Genomic DNA, 21,718 nt, shown 5'->3' with positions numbered 1-21,718 from the left:
GAAGGCGGTACCAGGGGTATGATGTAGAACCTGCATTTGCTTCGTAATACCCTTATAAGGAGTACAGCAGTGGTTTGTTGTATTTGCTGTTATAAACAATATTGGCGCAAGTATGGTTATGGTATTCAGGTCATTCACAACGGGTAGTTTAGGAGTATTTTACAATCCTGAATGGATGTGCCAAGTTCTAAGGGCGTTGCAGTAACTTCAGGATGTAGTCTAGGTAGAAAAATAAAGAAATAACTAACTCCCTAGACTGACAAGTCCTCAGCACACATTTAAAAGTAAATCATAAGCAATATGCTTAAGCTATAGGACAGACAAAAACACAATCACACGAATGAGTACGTTTCGCCCGATTTGGTTGGACGTTACATTCGTCTGGAAAGGTTTGAGCGACCTCTAACGTTCAAACATGTTCCATTGGCATAATTGCAGCGATTTCCTTTCTGGCGTTATCGAGATACTGGAATGGTGTTAGATCTTTTTTTATAAACATTTGACTTTTAACTTAACTTTATCATTTACCCTAATGTTATATTTCAACAGGAAGAGTAATCACTTTTTCTAATAGATCAAATATAATATAGAATTCTTCCTCAGTACGTCAACGGGGGTATAGCTCAGTGGTAGAGCATTTGACTGCAGATCAAGAGGTCCCCGGTTCAAATCCGGGTGCCCCCTCATTTTCGTTATTCATCCTTTAACAACAAGTACTTCACGCATGTCGTTTGTATTCACTATTGGTGTCTTGAATGCTTTTGATATGGTAGACATGAAGGATGAAGCACGAGGAAGTAATGCAATACGAAGGGGAGTATGGCATGCTGAATATCCTAAATCCAAAAGCTGGTTTTACCTGTCGGTCTTATTCAGATCTGTGTCTATACCAGTCATAAGAATAAAGTGGAAGACTATAATTAGGCTGTCCATGCCAAATAAGCCTGAAAAGATTAATTTTACAGATAGTTGTCTAATTCAAACTTCACATAGCCTATCCTGCGTCAAAATTAAATGAACACAACAACATTGTTGCTGCGGCAGAACTTATGTTTTGATCTGGAATGTTCTTCTTCAGGTTACCTGACTGAATATGTAAAAAGAACTATTTATTATATATTTCTTCAAGCATTTTAACTATTATACTCTGAATATCCACCATGACTGTATTACTGTGTTCCAATGTTTGCATATTGACTAACATAGCATGGGTTATAATTCCCATAAAACCTTGCAGCAAAACAAGAATGTACTCAACTGACAGTTGATGACATGAAATCTAAACATTAGTATGAAATGTCTGAGCGAGGAAACAACCAAAGTGTGGTGGTCAATTTAAAGCACAGAGATGGAGATACATCCCTATATCATTACTATTACAGCATCTGTGAGAATAATGGGAGCTCAGTTGAATCTCCATTTTGCAGCAGTCAATTTACTTTTACCAAGGTTGGTTGATGACCTGGACTGAATTACAAGATCTTTCCATCCAACTCAGTGGATTACTGGGAAAATCCACAATGTTTAAATGAGCGTTTGGCCATTAGAATGATCTACTTTATATGTCTATGATGTATTTACCCCCATGCGTTCCATGTATTAGATGCATTCCAAAGGTAGCACACCTGAATAACCTTGACAAGTTTATTCAGGGGAGTTAGAGAAGGGCTACAATGAAATTGTGAGATGTCTAGAGCTCCCAGAAGATGTTTGAAAACGATTGGTCCACAGTAGCTGTAACCACAGGCAGTAAGTAATGGCTCTTTTTGTACATCCAGGCAAGACAGAACAACAGAACAGGTCCTGGTTCTACAAGTGTTGATGGTCGCTTGGCCAACACAGATATTTGTTTATCCAACGGGAGAATTACTGATTTCCTAATAGGTTTGCATGGATGTGTTTTGGTGTGCAGCATGCTTCATTATGGAACATTCAGATAGACACCTGTCTTATAGCATGAGGAACCACACAGCATTTCTATCTGCAATGTTTGGCTACTGAGCGCAGCCCAGAAATGAGACATAGAAGAACTGTGCACAGGTATGAGTGTTATGTGTTTGTGAACCAACTACGCCATCTACTGGATGTGTGGGATTATATTATAGATATGGAAGGAGAGGGCATAGTCATACCTAATTTGTAGATCAAAAAATATTTGATAATCAATGATTATTGAACCCTTGAATATGTCTACAGGCTATTGTATGAATGACCATGTGCTTCAACAATGCTCATTTACTGAGTGACTCCAGTTTTTTTTATCAAAACCGGTCGCAAGTTTATATCAGAACATTTTGAAACAGTAAAGATGTCAAACCAAATGTTTTTTAGTGTGTTTTTTTCTCTGTTGCTAAACTTAACAATACATTTCAACAAAAACAACAGTTTCCAAAGTGGTTCATGTCAATTAGGATCATTAATCACTCAAATATATATGTAAATGAAGTCCATGTGGCTATAGTATTGTACATACAATTCAATGGTTGTCTCTACAAACCTTTCAAAGAAACAGAAGATCTCTTCTTAAAACAAAATGAAAACACAGGCAGAAGGAAGTGGAACTGTACACTGGTTTGCAGTAATGAAGGCTAGTGTGTCCGTACGATTCCCTGACTTTTTGCGCCACAAGTGCTTTTTAAAAGTTACCGATTGGCTCTCAACCTTCCCACAGAGAGTGTTCTGCTCTTGGCTCACATATGGAGTTACCCTTCTGACTGTATATTGTTCAAATAGTCTTAAAAATCATCTCTCTTTACTCCCTTCATCAAATTACCATCAGTGATCTGATATGCCATGATTGGTGAAACTGGTATGATAATGCTAGATTTGGGATTATCTGGAGGGATAGAAGGATGCATTTTTAGAGTATTTGAATTACATACAGTAGATAACTACTGCATGTTAGATTGGCGAAGAGCGAGAAACACCGAAAAAGCAGACGCAGTATCAATCTCTAAAAGCAGTTACACGTTGTCCATAAAAGTAGCATTGGGAGGAATTGGGAACGTTTTGTGAAGACTGTCGGTTGGCATCTAATTCTGTCCACTTTAGTTTCCTTTTGAGACCCCCAAAATGGAGCCCACTCCCTTGTCTGACTGCACCAGAAGTCCAGCCTCCTTAGCAGCATTGTTCGGCCTCGATGAACCCTTCCTTATCGTGGCCTGTCAGCTCCACCTCCGCGTAGGTCGAGTGGCAGCTCTGGTTACGGAACTTCATTGAAGGCCAGTAGCTATTGGTTTGTCGCTGTGAATGACAGAGACATTTGAGTCTTGTGTGAGTCTTTTCCATGAGTATAGTGCAGTTTTGGTCCAGGATTGAGTGCAATGGCCATTTTAAAATGGAGTGAAAACACTACCTAAATGTGTCTAATACTACCTGTCTTGTTTGTGGTTTATGTTGATATTTACACTGTTACACAGGGCATACTCATGTACAGCATTATGCCCTAAAATGTTGTCATGTGCTTTCAGTTTGTGATGTAAGACACATTTCCCAAATAGGACAGTTGATAAAAATATATAACAATAATAATACTGCTAATACAAATAAGTAGAAGAGGACATGGGTTTGTTTCTGTTGTGAAACAGTAGTCTGTGGTGTGCCTTACCAAACACCCCTCAGGGATACATCAATGCCTCTCAAATGCCAAAGACCTGCTGATGTTTCTCCATGGCATTTCAATGATATTTTCCTAGCTTTAATCCGGCCTACATGTGCAATACATTTCTATATAATAACAGACCTTCTAATGGGAATTTGACACATTTCATAAAACTTGCTTTTAGTCTCACCTGCATGAGGTAGAATGGGGGAGCGACCGTGGGGTGTGTGTTGATATAGTAGACAGCCAAAAGGGTCAGGGCTACCAATAGAATGAGGGCAGCCACCACACCTGCAATAATTGCTGTTTGCTTTGTCCGATCCTGATTTGGAGGACCTGTTTGCAAGTCTGACAGAAGGGGAATGAGAGTAAATGATAAGTATTATGAACACTGGGATGATTGTGAATTACAATTGCTAATGATAACGTCAAATAAAATTAGACCAAATTTCCCCCACAATTAAGCTATTAATGGACAAGTCATGGGGCCCACAACAGAAGATGTACAGTATGGACAAACAGTTAGCTTCCCTAGCACATTAGTGGCAAAACAGGACAAAAGTAAATCAGAAACACACTACAAAAACAAGACATTTTTATGGGTGGCAAATCCTAATGGTTAGAACATCTGACCGGTAAACATTAGGTTGCTTGTTTGAAAAAGGGGAATGCAATCTGACCAGCATACTGATCAGATTGGATTTTTGCAGGGATGATTATGTTGGTGATAAACTACTTCACACTGCAGAGACTTTTAAATTGTCATGGGTAGTGTAATCAATTTCAATCTATTTATTGTACTTAAAATCAAATAAGAACATTCGGGCTTGGATATTCTGAGCCTATGGTCTCCATGTATGCTGATGAGTCAAGGTTAAAATTAACCTGCGAAAGCTAGATTACTGCAATGTCTCATTGAAGAGCTATAAAGTTTCTGGGCTCAGTGAATTGAAACCTAATTATAATAAGTGTACCATGTTTTGAACCTCTAAAAGAAACAAGCTTTACATTACCCGATAGCATACACATATAATAGGCAGACTTGGAATAGAACAGACATGGTATTCCTATTGCAAGGATATAAATGACCTCTCTGTAAAGAACTGTAACAGAAAGTAAGAAAACATAGACATGATAGACAAGTAAATACTTGTATATCCAGTAAAAATAAATAAATAATGCAAATTAATAATGTCTTAGTCATATCTCAATGTACCTATGTATGCTGGCCCCTAAATACTTTTTCAATTGCAGAAGCAGAAAATATTAAGATTTACTAGGGAAGCTCAACCAGACAAGATATTGACTTTTTACAATAGATATTGTAGTGGATTTATTGATACCAAACGCAGGACACCTTCTAAATTGCAAAGTATAGCGGAGTTCTTTGAGTTCACATGCAGCATGGAGAGATGAGTTGCTAGGCAAAGATCTCTGAATAAGTAAAGACAAACATATTATGCAGGAAGAGCAGAAAATGTAAACACATAGCAACAATGTTAATCCAACATTCTGTCACATCCTGGCACGGCAGGCCTGACTCATTTGGAGCACGGACACCTCTTTTTCTTTTTGTCCTCATCTTTGTTCCTGAGCACTGTCCCTATTTCCTAGTGTGTCTTGATGATATTTGTTTTGATTACACCCAAATGTAGCGTTGTTCAGTTCTGTCTTGTAATTTAGTTTCTGTTTTGTCTTAGTCCTTTTTAGTAAACATCCTCTGTTCCCCAAGCGCATGTGTCCTGTCTACTGTGAAACATTACTCATTCCAGACAGTAAAATATAACAAGGCAGAAGATCTTGAGGATGAACATACTGATCCTTCTTTTACCAGTCACTCCCAGGATAACTCCCTAAGCATTCAATACTAACATTAGTTTAGACAGAACATTAATCAGCTTTTACCTAGGGCCATACGAAGTTACCACAAATTAAATTCATATGGAAGTTTAACAAAGGACAATCTCTAAGGGTGAGTACAAATCAAATGTAAAGAGTCTAATATATTAACAGAGCATGATTCAATAATATATGTATCTATGTATATACGATATTAAAAGTGAATTGAGTAAAAGAAGAAAACGATACCGCACATGTACCTTGATGGAGGGCATTGCTCCCACAATATGAATATGGTGGCCTGAATAGACTAAATATTAAAGCACTTATAGCTTTCATTAAAAGCATCACCATTTCACCAGTTACATTTTCTAAATATATGGAAACGTGTATTTAACCCCACTACCGTAGAAATGGTGGTGGCTAAGTGAAGAGGGAGGAGACTAGGGATTGGTCTGTCTCTAATGGATCACAGAACTATCAGGAAATGCACTCTGGTAGTTAGGCATCAAAATGATGATGGAATTACCTCATACGTAAGAAAATATGGTGCTGGATATTTGATGTTATAGGACTGTTTTGCTTCCACTGATCTGGGGGTCGTTGTTAAGGTTGACATAATAATGAACTCTAACAAGTGCCAGGATATTTTAGGTAAAAACCTGGTTGCCTCTGCCAGGATTCTGAAACTTGGCTGCAAGTGCATGTGTAAAGTCAGTGATGCCAAGCACACTTTGCAATCCGCACAAATGGTCAGGCGACCACAAAGTCAAAATTTCATCTCAGTCTCCATTCTGGAATTCCATTGAAAACCTGTGGTTTGAATTGAAGAAGGCAGTCCATAATCACAGAATTTAATTTTATCTGGAAACATTTTGTATTGAGGACTGGTCTGAGATCCCTTCAAATGTGTTTTCCAATGTCCTAAAAAAAAGTTTAGGAAAACGTTCAGTGCTGATATCCTTTAAGTTATAATAATAATAATAATAATAATAATAATAATAAAGGTGCCAATCTTTAAGACACTTAAGATTATTATTTTTGGAATTTTTACATTTTGGTTGATTCCCACGACTCATGAATAATCATGTTTGAAAAAAAATGACATATTTTTAAAGACTTTTTGATAATCATTAACCAATTACAGAGGAGCTGAATGTATTTAACACTTCATGTATGCAAGCTGAAACCATAGTAGAAAATTGTTACCACCAACTGAATAGAAACAGAAAATGTATGTGGCATAACACCACCTAGGCTTTGCACATTTTGCCACAATTATATAGAATCTTTGGACCATTTGTTTTGGTATTCTACACACACAGTCAGCTTTTGGGATCAAAAAGCATAACATTAGTCAAAAACAAACCTTCTGGCGAGTCAATCAGTAATATGTTAATACTCCAACCAAAGAAAATATAATCTTTAACTCACAGCTGGTTGATTCCAGTGGACATCATAGATTAATATTGCATGGTTTACATGTTTGCACAATTTAAATATATCTGGTAGTTGCGGAAGTGTAGTGGCAAGACCAAATAAATGGGACACTAAGACGAGCAAAGGGTTGGAATCTGGAAGTAAAATTTTGTATTGTGGTGTTGTGGGTCAGTGAGTGGGTGATGGTTCTTGTAGAGCAGTTTCATTTTAAACAATAACAGAAATAAAAGACTTGTGCACTTCTGGCGAGAGTAAAGGATATTGTCTTTCCAAGGTTTGTGTAGAAGTCCATACTTATAAGCCCTTGTTGCTCTGTTGGTGACCTACTTAACTGTCTGTTTCATGACATTCTGGGCCAGGAACACACTGTATCTGTAACCCTGAACATGTAGTCAGTACAGCGCCAGAAGCCAGGGCAGCGTACACTGTTGAATATGTCAGTTACCTCTGATCAACCCTGTAAGCCCCACCGGTCAATGAAAAGAGATATATTCCAGATCAGCCTTATTCATAGCAGCAGTCAGGATATTTATTTGTGTAATTATTTTGATGACTTTATCCATTAAGTGGCTCAGCCAAGTATAATTCAGTTTCTCTGGGTAAGGGTAACATTACTTACAACAGGCAGCCTCATTGACCTACACAAAGCACCCACACAGCCAAACAACTGCTAGCCAATTCACCAATGTCATTGAAGAAAATTACACATCTGGTGTCATTTGCAATATGCGAAGGGTGGAGGGAGACATACAGAAAGACAGACAGAACTTGGATAACTGAATAGGAGCACAAAACATTGGCTGACACCCCACTATTTAGAACTTTTCAAAAGCCTTCAAACCACTGACAAATTCTCTCATATTACTGAATTACCAATGGTACATTGACAAGTTGTTCTGTTTGAAACTTTATTTAAAAATACAGAAAATTTACATTTTTGTGTAGTATTTTTTGGCTTTATGTTGGGAAATACAGTACCGCTCAAAAGTTTCCGAAAACCTACATTTTTCATTTTCCAGTTGAAATTCACACCGTTTAATGTGTTAATTAAATTAAAGAACAAAAACAATTGGAGATAAAAAAAGAAAGAATGGATTTGTTTTGTTTAACAGTGTAATCAACATTTTTGACCCAGCAAATGAACCACAGTCATGGCATTCTTTCTACAATGGAAATCAAATATTGTTCGGAACATTCCCACAAACCTGTTGCACCTGTAGGTTGCTTTGCTTTCACCCTTCTGACCAGTTCATCCCAAACCAGCTCGATGGGGTTCAAGTCCAGAGACAGTGCTGGCCATTCCATAATTTGTAGCCTACTGTCTTGTTCTTCTAAGATAGTTCTGACATAGCTTGGAGATATGATTTGGGTCATTATCTTGGGGTAGGATGAACCCATAACCAACTATGCATATACCAGTTATGCATATATTTCTTGGCAATGTAAAATGCTGTGGTAGCCTGCTTGGTTCAGGGTGCCACTCACTCTGTGCAAGTCGCTGACTCTGGACCCAAAAAAGAGCCCCAGACCATCACCCTCGCTCCACCACGTTTGGCAGCTGGTGTCAGACAAAGGAACCATCCTCTTGCCTACTTGATGGGGTACATCTGCGTGATGAACCGAAGATTTCCAGTCTTCAATAGTGCACTGGCGGTGCTTCATCCCCCAGACAAGCCTTTCTTATTTTGTCATCTTAGCAATGGCTTTACTACTGCCACTCAACCTGTCAAACCTGCAGCTTGAAGTCTTCTCTTCACAGTTGAATCTGAGACTTGCCTTCTTTAACCAGTGTTAAGCTGTGCTTGAATTCTGATTCTTCTGATTCTCTTGTGGCTTTGGGTCTGCCAGACCTGTTCCTGTCAGAGTTTCCTCCAGTATCCAAGTGCCTTTTGATGTTGAAGGAAACTGTATTCTTTGACACCTTGGCTTTTTTTGCAATTTCTCTAAAGGAAAGACTGGTAAAGGTTATAATGGTCTGTCTGTTTTCCTCTGTTAATTGTCCTTTTCTTACCATTATTATAGCAATATACAACATCCTGCAATACAATACTGTCCAAACAATGCTCAAGAGGATGTAGTAACAAAGTCTGTTCCAACACAGATATCTTTATAAAAGTAAGTAATCAACAAAAATTGGGATGCCTGTAGGAATTGTTAGCAACTTTCAAAGCTTAATTTACTTCCATTGCTGCAGAAAAGCTGTAAGTTGTGAACCAATTACTTGAAATGTACATTATGTTTCAGTTTTTGGTTATCTAAACTTTTTTTTGTTTTACCTCTGAACTATTTCAGGTTACTCATAGTACACAACACGCATACACATTCACAATTTATTTATCTCTAACTTCTGTATAATTCTCTTTGGTTTTCATATTTCTTGTGACTCACGGCATGATCAATGCTTCTTCGATAGATCATTTAATGGTTCAGAGGGGGAGGCCAACTGTAAAATAACTGTGTCCTTGTTAGGACAAATTCTGTTATCTGCTGGGAGCCTCAGTAGCACAGGGGATGAATACCTATTCAAGCAAAATATTTCAGTATTTTTTGTTCTTTTTACAAAAAAGAAAAACCCAAATGAAAACAATTTTACCTTACAATAAATTATTTGGAGTTTTTTTTAACTGCACCTTGAACTTTCACTGATGTTAGTGTCTTTTTGTCTCTATTTGCAAATATAATGAAATGTTATTGTGATGAAGTATTTTGTTCTCTGTCTCTGTCACCTGCCTTAGAGAATTCTGCTAGGTCTACTTAAAATTTGTACCCCAGGTGTCCACATACTTTTGCCGTATACAGTGGGGAGAACAAGTATTTGATACACTGACGATTTTGCAGGTTTTCCCACTTACAAAGCATGTAATCTTTCCACTTACAAAGTCTGTAATTTTTATCATAGGTACTCTTCAACTGTGAGAGACGGAATCTAAAACAAGATCCTTCAGGTTTCGGGGCTGTCTCTGGGCTATACGGACTTTCTGCTCCCTCCAAAGATTTTCTATTGGGTTCAGGTCTGGAGACTGGCTAGGTCACTCCAGGACCTTGAGATGCTTCTTACGGAGCCACTCCTTAGTTCCCCTGGCTGTGTGTTTCTGGTCGTTGTCATGCTGGAAGACCCAGCCACGACCTTCAAAGCTCTTACTGAGGGAAGGAGGTAGTTGACCAAGATCTCGCGATACATGGCCCCATCCATCCTCCCCTCAATACGGTGCAGTCGTCCTGTCCCCTTTGCAGAAAAGCATCCCCAAAGAATGATGTTTCCACCTCCATGCTTCACGGTTGGGATGGGGTTCTTGGGGTTGTACTCATCCTTCTTCCTCCAAACACGGCGAGTGGAGTTTAGACCAAAAAGCTCTATTTTGTCTCATCAGACCACATGACCTTCTCCCATTCCTCTTCTGGATCATCTAAATGGTCATTGGCAAACTTCAAACGGGCCCGGACATGCGCTGGCTTGAGCAGGGGGACCTTTGCGTTGCGCTGCAGAATTTTAATCCATGACGGCGTAATGAGTTACTAAAGGTTTTCTTTGAGACTGTGGTCCCAGCTCTCTTCAGATCATTGACCAGGTTCTGTCGTGCAGTTCTGGGCTGATCCCTCACCTTCCCAGACCAAGGGAGATTGACCGTCATCTTGAACATCTTCCATTTTCTAATAATTGCGCCAACAGTTGTTGCCTTCTCGCCAAGCTGTTTGCCTATGTCCTGTAGCCCATCCCAGCCTTGTGCAGGTCTACGATTTTATCCCTGATGTCCTTACACAGCTCTCTGGTCTTGGCCATTGTGGAGAGGTTGGAGTCTGTTTGATTGAGTGTATGGACAGGGGTAACTCGTTATACAGGTAACAAGTTCAAACAGGTGCAGTTAATACAGGTAATGAGTAGAGAACAGGAGGGCTTCTTAAAGAGGTCTGTGAGAGCCAGAATTCTTACTGGTTGGTAGGTGATCAAGTACTTATGTCATGCAATAAAATGCACATTTATTATAAATAAATCATACAATGTGATTTTCGGGATTTTTGTTCTAGATTCCGTCTCTCACAGTTGAAGTGTACCTATGATAAAAATTACAGACCTCTACGTGCCTTGTAAGTAGGAAAACCTGCAAAATCATCAGTGTATCAAATACTTATTCTCCCCACTGTAAGTAACATAATAAAATTGGTTATGGATCTGAAAACTTTTGGAAGGCACTATTCATCCATGATTTGAGGGTGACTGTTTTCTACTGCTTGTGCTACAAATTAGACTTTCTAATCTCTCCAGACTGTCAGTGAGGTGTCTTACATTTTTGGGGGGAATCCAGGAAAACCTGTTCAACATGCACACTGTTGAATTTCTCAACCTGGCAACATTATTTCGTATATTGTCATCGGACTGGGACTGGACCATTAATGTTATGAGGGTGTTTTGATTTATTTTGGGGGTAGCCAGCAACCGTGCCCCCTCCAGACTCACCCTCAGTGACTGGGATATCTGCCAGGACAGCGGAGGAGGGTGTGGGCTCTGTGGCTGAGCGGTTGAAAGGATCCACAGAGCCCTCAGGGAGCCCCTGTGTGTAGCTCTCACAGATACTCTCTTTTGCCTGAAAGAAAATGACCAAATAATATTGTCATGGAAAACAATGGTTGCTCTATGAAACGTTTCTGCTTCTTCATCCCCCCCGTGTCTGTACTGTCTCACCTCCTCAGGACAGTTGTAGTCGAGCCACTCTTGACGGTGACGATCAATTCCATCCGAGCATCTGAAACATGTGGAGAGGACTGAGAGAGGGGACAACGATCCGATATCAATACAATTTCATGGTGTCTAATTCACGATTATGGGCTTGCCCCGTCGCAGAAACTCCCAGCGAGCACTGGAGACTTAATCTAACACACACGGATGGACGCACACACGCAAAGAACAACAACGCAAAGGCACCTCACCTTTGCAGCGTGTTGCACCAACCACAGCCTTTTGTCAGATTAGACATGAGACAGAGTTCACAAGAGGTGTGTTGGAGACAGGCTGAAAGAAAATCAGACAATAATCGACTATAGCTTTTACAGACTGGTTTTCAGTCAGGTATAAACATGTGTTTGGTCCATGCATACTATACAGTGTATACTTACTGGGCAGGGGGGTGAACTCAAAGGCAGAGTGATTGATGATCTTAATGGTGTCAATCTCTACCCTGTGGTATTCATAGATAGTCCGTCTCCCATCTGTAGGAAGGAGATCTAGTAGAGATAAGGGGGTTCAGTTGTAGCTCACTTGGTAAAAGCACGGCACTGGCTACAGCAGGGTTGTGAGTCTGGTTCCAACAGCACAAGTACTAAACATTATGGAAATGATTACACTCACTACTGTTAGCTGCTGTGAAGTAGAGCATCTGCTGAATGAAGGCCAGCAGTATTGTTGACCTTGCAACATTTGCATAAGTACCATAACAGACTATTATAAATGGGCCTGAGTACAGTTGAGAGGGACGGATATCGGGTGGCAGGCACAAGTGTACTGACCTTTGGACTGTGGAGAGGGAAGGAGAGCCATAAATGCGTCAGACAGTCCCACTTTCACTGGATGTTCGGTGGAGTTGATCTTTTCAATTGGCAAAGGAACCTAAATGAGGTGAAGGAGTGAATTAAAGACTTTTTAATGCATTAAAAATCACATTTTGAGCTACAGTTACCTTGGTTATTGTAGTCATTGGTTTGAGTCTCCAAGTAATTTTTATTTTTTATCCCCAAGAACAAGCCTTTCTTTGGCTATAGCTAAAGGCCATATCCCACACATTGTATTAACAGATTTAATTTAAACTGAGAACCCCTTGAACAAAATCTCAAAGAAATTGAAAAAAATATTTCAACAGCTAGTGACCACATTTGTATTACCAAGAGTACTGGGTCTATTGGAAATGCTTTTGGAATGATAATCAAATGGACCAGGGTTTGAATCTCAGCCAGAGTACTGTATGTATGTCAGGTATTGTATATCACCTTAATTACGTCCCAGCAGAGTTCACTTTTCAAAGGCAATTTTTCATGAACAGTGTGGCTAGCTGAAATACAGAGCAATCTACTAAAGGCACTTAATATATTAAGTAATATATTAACTTATTAATTGTTGCTGACCAACCTGCCAAGCCAGATTAAATTAATTCCATACCATGGAAAAAACATCGCTCCATGAATCTGGTTCATGCCTTATCCTTTACCTTTAGAAGCTTGTCCAAGTTAAGTGAGTTTGACTTTGTAGACCTTGCTTTATGGAATATGGATGATAAACATAACTTGATCAGTAAAAGTTCTTGACTCACTGTATTAGCTAGCTCAATTAAAACACTTATTTTCTTTATCTAGCAAGTCTAACATTACACAGCACACATTGCAACAAGTAGCTTTGACTGCAGCTAAAGGAGCTAGATATTAGCTTAACCTTTAGTTGTGGACCATCAGATAGACAAACAGAAAAGGCATGTGTATAGTCTGCACTGACTAGACTTACCATCAGAGGGTTTGAATTGGTTCCTCACTATCAACAAAGTGGTTAAAAACATTTGATTCATACAAATCATCTTGTTCTTCCTAGCAGTCAACATTTCATTAAATATTTTCTTTTAATTATTTTGTTCAGGCAGTTCATACTCTATTTGACAGTGAAAGACATTCATTTTCTGAAAGAGCAGTGGTCCAGAATCAAAGCCATGCTGCTGGAATTGTATTGAAGGCATCTTGACTGCTGAATGGCCCTAGGCCATGAATCGGCTTGGGAAGCCTTGACAAAATTAGTGTTTTACCATGATAACCTTCCACACAAACCAGAGGCTTTCTTACTTTTTGAGAAAGCTACAAGAAATACAAATGTCTGCATGCTTTTGCCAAGAAATACACATTTCTGCAAACTAGTGCAGATAGTGTTAGCCTTAATAAGCAATATAGTTAATACATTTTCTAGTAAATTGCATTTTAATGTCTAGACATGACAATACCAGGTGTGATCTGGTCCTATATTTATTCATCTTTTATTGTGTTGTTCATGGAGAAACTAAAGTTGCTAGTGAAAACGTAAACTACCTTGCAAACCATTGACAATATGGTAAAACTAGCATCATTATCCATATTGATATGTTAGTCATTCTTCTGTGTTATAAATGTAATTCTCCAATGACATTCAAGTAAAACCAGGTTTGTAGTGAATATAGCGTTCTTGATTTACAAATTATGTATTTCATTGAAAAACTCACATCTCTATAGTTGAATGCAATTGTTCCATTTCTGTGGAGAGCAGCCTGGAAGGTGAAGATTCCCTCTGCCTCGCGCCCCTGAAGGTGCACCTTGTCCCATTGCACCACAAACACCTTGCCTAGCATAGAACAAGGGTCAGAAGTCAACATCTAAATTAAATGAAGGTCTCACCCACATCACATCATTCCCAATAAATGTTGTGTTACAAATTACCCTGCAGAGGTTGTTCTACGACAGACTTCCAGCGTTTTCTAGCTCTCCCTTACATGACAGATATTGATCCCCTCCAGCTTGTGGCTGTTGCCATTTAAACTCTCAACATGCACCTCACACTCTTGTGATTGTGCCAATCATGCAACCCTGATAGGCCTGATACATCTGGCAAGTCATGGACTGGTAAAAAATATACATTTGACAACGTTTCTTGTTTTTATTCAGTTGGACAATGTATGGTATTCAGAAACAATGTAAGCTGTCGTCACTATATTTATCATTAATTATTTGTTGCTCCAGCAACTGGCCGATATTAAAGGTGTCATTGATGTACACTCAAAATTAAAAATGATACTTTGCAATTATAGTTATAAATAATTTACAGAAATAACATTTCAATGTGCAAAGAAAATACTTTGGCCCTTAAAAGTATTAGAAACATTTATAACCATGGACTTTTCCACACTCCTAATTAAATACATTCACAATAAAAACTTATAACAGCTGCTGTAAGTACACCTCTAGCTTCAAAAGCAGGTGTAGCCCCCTTTGGCTAAAATAACTTACATTTGCACTAAGTAGGATTCTTTCATTTATTTTTTTTATGGAATCCCAGGAATGACAAATGTAAAAGTACATTATTTAAAAGCATAGTTAAACATAAAAAACTGTTTATGCTGGCTATATACGACCCAGGTCTGGCGACCTTGCTAAATTACTTTCTGACATGCGGTTATACTTGGGTAGTTTCTGGCTAACTTGAGGGCAGCCACAGCTGGGCCACTGCAGAGCCGGAAATCCAAAATGGCTGTGGGCCGGAGAAAAGGGGGGAATGTGGGCCAGATCTGGTCGAAATATATTTTGCTATCTAGGAAAGAGCTGGAAAAAGCAAGAGCGAAAACAAGATAAGTTGGACATGTAGTTAGCACTTTCCAGCTGTCAATCAAACTTGGGCTTGGGGGGTGAGAGGGAGTAGATGGAGGATTTGAGGCACTGTTTCTCACATTTGAATTAATTTCAGAATGTTACATAGTCCAGCTTTAATGTTGCTGTTTTTTGTATCTGTCTCTTACATTGACAGGGAGGAATTTTTGCTCCCTCTTCTTTACAGTACTGCTTCAACCGTGTCATGTTTGAGGGCTTTGTTTGCATGCACAGATTCAAGTTCCCCCACAGCATTTAGATAGCATTGAGATCTGGGCTTTGACTCAGGGATTTCATTAACTTATTTGCCTTCTTTTTAAGCCATTCTGTTGCTTGTGTGTTTTGGATCATTGTCCTGTTGCAAGATGCATGTTCGATTCATCTCAAGAGAAAAATGTTGTTACATTCTCCGCACAAATTCTCTGGTACAACATGGAATTCATGGTTGACTCAATGATGACAAGTTGGCCAGGCTCTTAGGCAACCACTACGGTACCAAGATATACGTGTGCAGAGGTGTGGTGTTGGTATACTTCTGCATTTTTAAACCAATAAGTTGAAACACTATGGACCTTGAAACTAGTTCCCTACATTAGCTAACCAACAACCAGTTTAACAGGGTCTCTACACTACATTAAACTTGTTAAATTAGAAATAGTTTACTGTAGATGGCTTGCTAATAGCTACACAGTAATGAAAACAATGACTCCAATCGCTCCATGGCTGGTTCGTTGCTTTAGAAACAATGACAGTTGAATAACCAACCACTACGCTAAGTGAACTACAAGGAAATCAAAAGCATTTGCTGAATCTCAAATCACATACTACATCCTACAAATACGTACTTTGCACGATGACGACGGTGAAGCACGTACTGTTTTGTATAGTAAGCTATTATGCTGGTATTGGGACCAATTGGGACATACCTCATCAGAAAATTGCAACATGACATTAGATCATTTTGTCATGCATCACGCCAAGTTTGAATATTTAGTTAGACATCCTCAAGCATTGTGTTAAACTGACTAACGTTTCTTATTAATTTTACTTCCACCACAAATAGCATCTATGAACTGTATGGCTTTTGCCACTGGATGTTTTAACAGCTTATTAGCCAGTAATAGGCCTACTAGTATCTACCTACTATTTGGAATAATCATAAGAATTGAGCAATTACTAGAAAGACTGAAGAAAAACTTTACACTGCCAAAGCTATTTCTTTTCATGGCACAACAAAGGTAGTTGTTTTCATGAATGACATTGATACAATAACTATCAATATAGGTGATGATAACTGACTTTTGTGAAAAGACAAGATAATTGTGGCCACCCCTCCTATTTCACTGCGCATGGGGTTGTGGTCTATATTACCCCAAAAAGCATGCACATTTAAAAAATATTCGCAATATAACCGTAAACAGTTTTATTTTAGGCTTATTATAACTAGCTACTGAAGCTTGTAGCCAGCTAAGTTTTTGTCTATCCTGAAGAAATCGTAATGCATACCTTTTCTGTCCATGGCGAGGATCAAACACTGGTCACATACATGGCAGTCCATGTCTCTAACCACCATGCTATTTAACAACGGGTAGTCAGTCAGTCACCCACTCAGTAATAGACTCTTCTTCCGTTTATGCGGTCCGGCAAAAATATTTGTTGTTCATCAGCTTGATCTTACTCAAATCATATGAATCTAAGCTAGATTTGAGTAAAATATTTCAAAGGAAGAAATCTATGAAGGTAAAACAGCTAAATACATTTAACATTTTTAACATTTGTAATGTTTAATGCCAACATTGGCCTCTTCTGGGTACAAGTCCTCAACCCTGAATTATGAGGAAATAGAGGGTGCTGTGCAGAAGCACAGAGAGGCCTCAACTCTAGAGGAAGAACAAAAAGCTCTTTCCCCATTCATGTTTTTGTTTAATCATTTTGAAGACACTGTAACATTAATGGATGAAATGGACAAAAGTACTTGGTGTTAATTTTGAGCTTCTCTCTTAATTATTTTTGTTGATGAGGATACCTATTTGTTATCTTTAAACCATCAGCTAAGACTGGTTTCCACACAATAAAAATTACAAGATACAGAAAACACAATATAGTTTGACAAAGAGACAAGAAACATCAATTGTTTAGCAAGAGTAAACAGGAAAGTGTTTTGGAAGTGTTCACCTGGCCATACAACATGATAGGATGAAACTAAAGACTACAGGGTCGATCTGATAGGGTGGCTATGACATGCAGAGTTCCACAGGGATCAGTTCTCAGACCGCTTCTGTTCAATCTCTATATGCTACCTCTGGGCTGAACTCTACAAAACAACAACATTAACTACGACAGCTATGCTGATGATACTCAAATATATATGGCTCTCGAACCATATGACAACAGCTCAATAGACTATCTGTGTCACTGTACAGAGCACATAAATACCTGGATGAACCAAAATTGTCTACAATTAAACCAAGACAAAAGATTATTGTGTTTGGCAACAAAAATAAAAGAACAAGTATTATAAAGAGCTGGATTCTCTGGCCCTTAAAACCAGGGATCAAGTGCGTAATCTTGGTGTTCTGATAGACTCACATTTAACAGTCATATTAAAGTGGTCACCAAAACAGCATTCTATCATCTAAAAAATATAGCCAGAATCAAAGGCTTGGTGTCCCAAAAAGACCAAGAGAAGCTCATCCATGCTTTTATCGCTAGTAGGGTTGACTACTGTAATGGCCTCTTAACTGGACTCCCAAAAAAGACTGTAAAATAACTGCAGCTCATTCAAAATTCTGCTGCATGAATGTTAACCAGGACCAAAAGAACAGAGCACATCACTCCAGTTCTTAAATCTTTGCATTGGCTTCCAGTCAGTTACAGAATAGATTTCAAAGTGTTGCTTTTAGTTTATAAAACTCTGAATGGTTTAGGACCTGAATACATTTCTGATATGTTTGAAGAATATAAACCGAGCAGGGCTCTTAGATCCATGAACACAGGTCAGCTAGTAGAGCCCAGAGTCCAAACTAAACATGGAGAAGCTGTGTTTAGCACTTATGCTGTACAAAACTGGAATAAACTACCAGAAGATCTTAGACGTGCCCCAAATGTATACAAATCTAGGTTATAAACACTTCTCTTCTCACGTGCCTATACTTAAAGTATATTAAGGAACCCCCATTTTATGTAACGCCCTCGATGTGCGGTGTGCAAATATACTTTATTGAAGGGGTGGGCAATATTTTTCACCGGGGGGCCACATTGAAAATGCCAGAGAGCATTGCAGGTCAGATTACTTTTTAACCAACATGCCTAAAAGACACACATCAAAACTAACTCAGTTATCTTGCATATTATATTTATGCAGATTTATTTTCTATGCACCATTTTCATAATCTAACTTAATTTAACAATGTTTTTTGTACTATACTATACTATACTATACTATACTATACTATACTATATGTACTATGTTAACAGCTGTTGCTATGGCAGGCAAAGGCCTAAGAAATCCCCAAAACATATTAACCTTAAAACTTGACTTCCGACTTAAGAGAATAGGCTATATTACATAAGGTTGATTGTTAACAACAGTTATTAGGGCAGACATCTATGAAATCACCTTTGACGATATTCAATCAATGCAAATGTATCATTGCTGTTATCTAACTTCATACAGTATATGTTTTTTGTACTACGTGCTTTTAACGACAGCTATTGCAGCAGCCCAGACCCAAGAAATCAACTTTTAGGGCCAGTCACTAATTATGGACAGGAGAGCCTCATATGGGCGTTGACAAGTAAGGAGTCATTTCTGTTGAAGCAGTGTGCGGTACTGCTGCAAGATGTTCATGAGTGAGGCTGGGTATGCGCTTGGGCTTGTTGAATTTTAGCATCGGATGACGTTTTTTGGTATTAGGCCGCATGCTTGCTCTGGAAGTGCCTCTGCAAATTGTACTCTTTAAAAACTGCGACATTAGCTTTACATATTAAGCAGGTTTTACCTGCAACAACTGCAAACAAATGTCTTCCTGTCCATTCTTTTTTAAATACACAATATTTCTTATACAGGCTCGTTTCCAGAGATCGCTAGCCATCAATAGCGTATAGTATGAACAAATCATTTCTGCACGTGGATTGTGGTGCTCGTACTGTGCTGGTACCTACATATCAGAGCAACGCAATAGCTTGTTTGAAATAGCTTGCTATACTTAAAAGTATTTTAAACAGACAGTATGATACTGTTGTACTGGGAGTGCCACGGGACTTTTAATTTGAAATAAAATAAATACACAGCAAAAAATGAAGTAACGTAATCCGCAGACCTCATTAAGCATTTTTTATTTTGTTTTTAAAGTATCGCGCTCCGGATATAATGACTCAACGGCCCAGGTCTGCCTTATTTAATTTATTTTGAATTTTTTTTAAATTTTATTAATGAGTTGTATGATTCCAAATATCAAGTTACAACTTATGCAAATCTTTTATAGAACTATAAAAACAAGTCCAAGTTTGCAAAATGTGTTTACAATTACGAAAGTAATTGCAAGTTTGCATTATGAGGTTTTATGTTTAGATTGATGACAGAAAAAAAATCTGGCAATCCATTTTAGAAAAATCCTGTAAGCTAATATATTGTGGAAAAACGAAATGGGTCAGATTACTTTCTGAAATAACTGTATCTACACATCTGAAAATACCAATGTCCACTATTAGGGCAATAATTAAGGTTGGAGCTATGATGAACCTGCCTGGAAGAGGACAATTTTTTTAAAGGATCTCAGTTGGAAAATGACATAAATTGGTTACATCTTTGGGTCGCAAGTCTCCAAAACGACTATTAGTCACTACCTTCATCAAGGTATTTGTAAGAGTTGCCAGAAAAAAAGCCTCTGCTGTTACCAAAAATCTAACGTAAGTGCCTGTAGCTAAATGTCATTGAAACTTTGATTGACAGTTTCTATGGTCTGATGAGGCTAAAATGTAGGTGTATTGGCAACAAACATTATAGATGGGTTTGCTGTAAAACAAGCCAAGATCCTGCAGAAAAGAACCCACTTTCCACTGTGACGTATGATAGTGGATCTGTGATGTTGAAGGGCTTTTTTTACTTCCAAAAGCCCTGGTAACTTTGTTAGGATATATGGCAACATCAGGTAACAGGAGATTTTAGGTCCAAACCTGTTTGTCTCTGCCTCATCATTGGTTCTTCCTGCAGGACACTCCAAAGCATAACTCAAAATCCACGCAAAAATGGAATTAGAATCAAGCTTTTCAAATGGACAGAACTGGAGAGTTCCTGTATAGAGGAATACTTTCAGATCCCTTCCTATTTCTTCTCCCACGTTTTCAAACATTGTAGGAGATGACTCAGTGTTGTTATCTTGGCAAAATGAGGGTGCACAATGTTTTTGAATGGAATAATTATTCCTTGACGACCATTGTTTCACTTTTAAGAATTTTCACTAGATTCATAAATTATTTTGATCAAGATCAAAAGATCAACAATGACACTTTTTCACAACGTTTCTTGTTCATACTTCGCTAGGGTGCCAATAATTCTGGAGGGCACTGTAATGTCCAGAAGAGGAGTTCCTTACAGCTACCTTTTCTTTGCTTTTATTAAAACCCGAGACATACATTGCCACTGCCATACCTAAAAGCACATACAAACAATCACAAAAACACATAGAAATACAAACATAAAAACACACTCACCATTGTCCATGTACCGCACAGTGGAGTTTTTGGAAAAACTGGGGTCAAAGTTGGCCATGAGGGGGGCAATGTACTGTGTGGCAGTCAGCATGCGATGAGTAATCTCTCCCGTGAAAATGAAGCCTACAGAAGGTCACACATTCATCACCAGAGTAAGACATTTTTTAAGTCTTTTATCATTCTACAATGTCTGGCACCCAAAAAGATGAAAAAACTAAACATGACTCAAAAGGAGAAAGCACACCTGCAGAATACTGTTTTGAAATCTTTCAAAATATTTATGTCTGGCAAATCAATGAAAAGATATTAAGAAAAAAACAGCACCCTTGAAAGTGATGTATGATCACATGGTACACATCGTTATTTTTTTGTGGCTCTTGAAGTCCGTAATCAATAATGCAGCTATATTGGTTGTGCAGTACATTGGTACAGAAACCAGAAAATACAGTATATTCCACATCATTTTCAAATATACTAAGCATTTAGAAAGTGGGACTTCTCCCATCTGATCAGAGTTTCCAGCTGGGCCTGATCATAGAATAATGAGACAGGCAGTAAAATTGACTTGTGGTTGTTGTACCCTCATTGTTTAGGCCCATAGCACTGAGTGGCATTGACTGTTCCACAAAACCATTTCAAAGTGGTAAAGTCTATATTTATGTTCATTACCATAATGGTGCTACCATGTGATTGTTATTTGTGGTAGTAAACAATTTTTGGAAGGGTTAAGGGAGTGCAATTTATTTCCAGGGGAGTCAT

The 21,718-nt window shown here is 38.4% G+C and overlaps 1 protein-coding gene and 1 non-coding gene across 4 annotated transcripts in view; one reads left to right on the top strand and one right to left on the bottom strand.

Annotated features, from left to right (window-relative positions):
* The first annotated feature begins 612 nt into the window (after nucleotides 1-612).
* On the top strand, nucleotides 613-684 carry trnac-gca. Its single transcript has one exon. It is a non-coding gene; the product is annotated as a tRNA-Cys (tRNA).
* A 964-nt stretch (nucleotides 685-1,648) lies between these two features.
* The window catches only part of plxdc1 (plexin domain containing 1), a 36,761-nt gene continuing 16,691 nt past the window's right edge, over nucleotides 1,649-21,718 (bottom strand). For 2 of the 3 annotated variants that reach the window (XM_010904352.4, XM_020046232.2), the window contains exons 5-13: nucleotides 20,960-21,082; nucleotides 14,107-14,225; nucleotides 12,383-12,482; nucleotides 11,993-12,100; nucleotides 11,807-11,888; nucleotides 11,562-11,622; nucleotides 11,337-11,463; nucleotides 3,792-3,949; nucleotides 1,649-3,243 (exon numbers count right to left, since the gene is read on the bottom strand). In XM_010904352.4, the coding sequence (XP_010902654.1) occupies nucleotides 3,118-3,243; nucleotides 3,792-3,949; nucleotides 11,337-11,463; nucleotides 11,562-11,622; nucleotides 11,807-11,888; nucleotides 11,993-12,100; nucleotides 12,383-12,482; nucleotides 14,107-14,225; nucleotides 20,960-21,082 (1,004 nt within the window). In that variant the 3' untranslated portion in view covers nucleotides 1,649-3,117. The remainder of the gene's footprint in view (nucleotides 3,244-3,791; nucleotides 3,950-11,336; nucleotides 11,464-11,561; nucleotides 11,623-11,806; nucleotides 11,889-11,992; nucleotides 12,101-12,382; nucleotides 12,483-14,106; nucleotides 14,226-20,959; nucleotides 21,083-21,718) is intronic. The other variant, XM_010904361.3, reaches the window with a different exon arrangement.

This window comes from Esox lucius, chromosome 5, assembly GCF_011004845.1.
Source record: "Esox lucius isolate fEsoLuc1 chromosome 5, fEsoLuc1.pri, whole genome shotgun sequence".
In the NCBI taxonomy this organism is placed as follows: Eukaryota; Metazoa; Chordata; class Actinopteri; order Esociformes; family Esocidae; genus Esox; species Esox lucius.
Note: the sequence above shows the minus strand (reverse complement) of the source record. Positions and strands in the feature narration are given on the sequence as shown.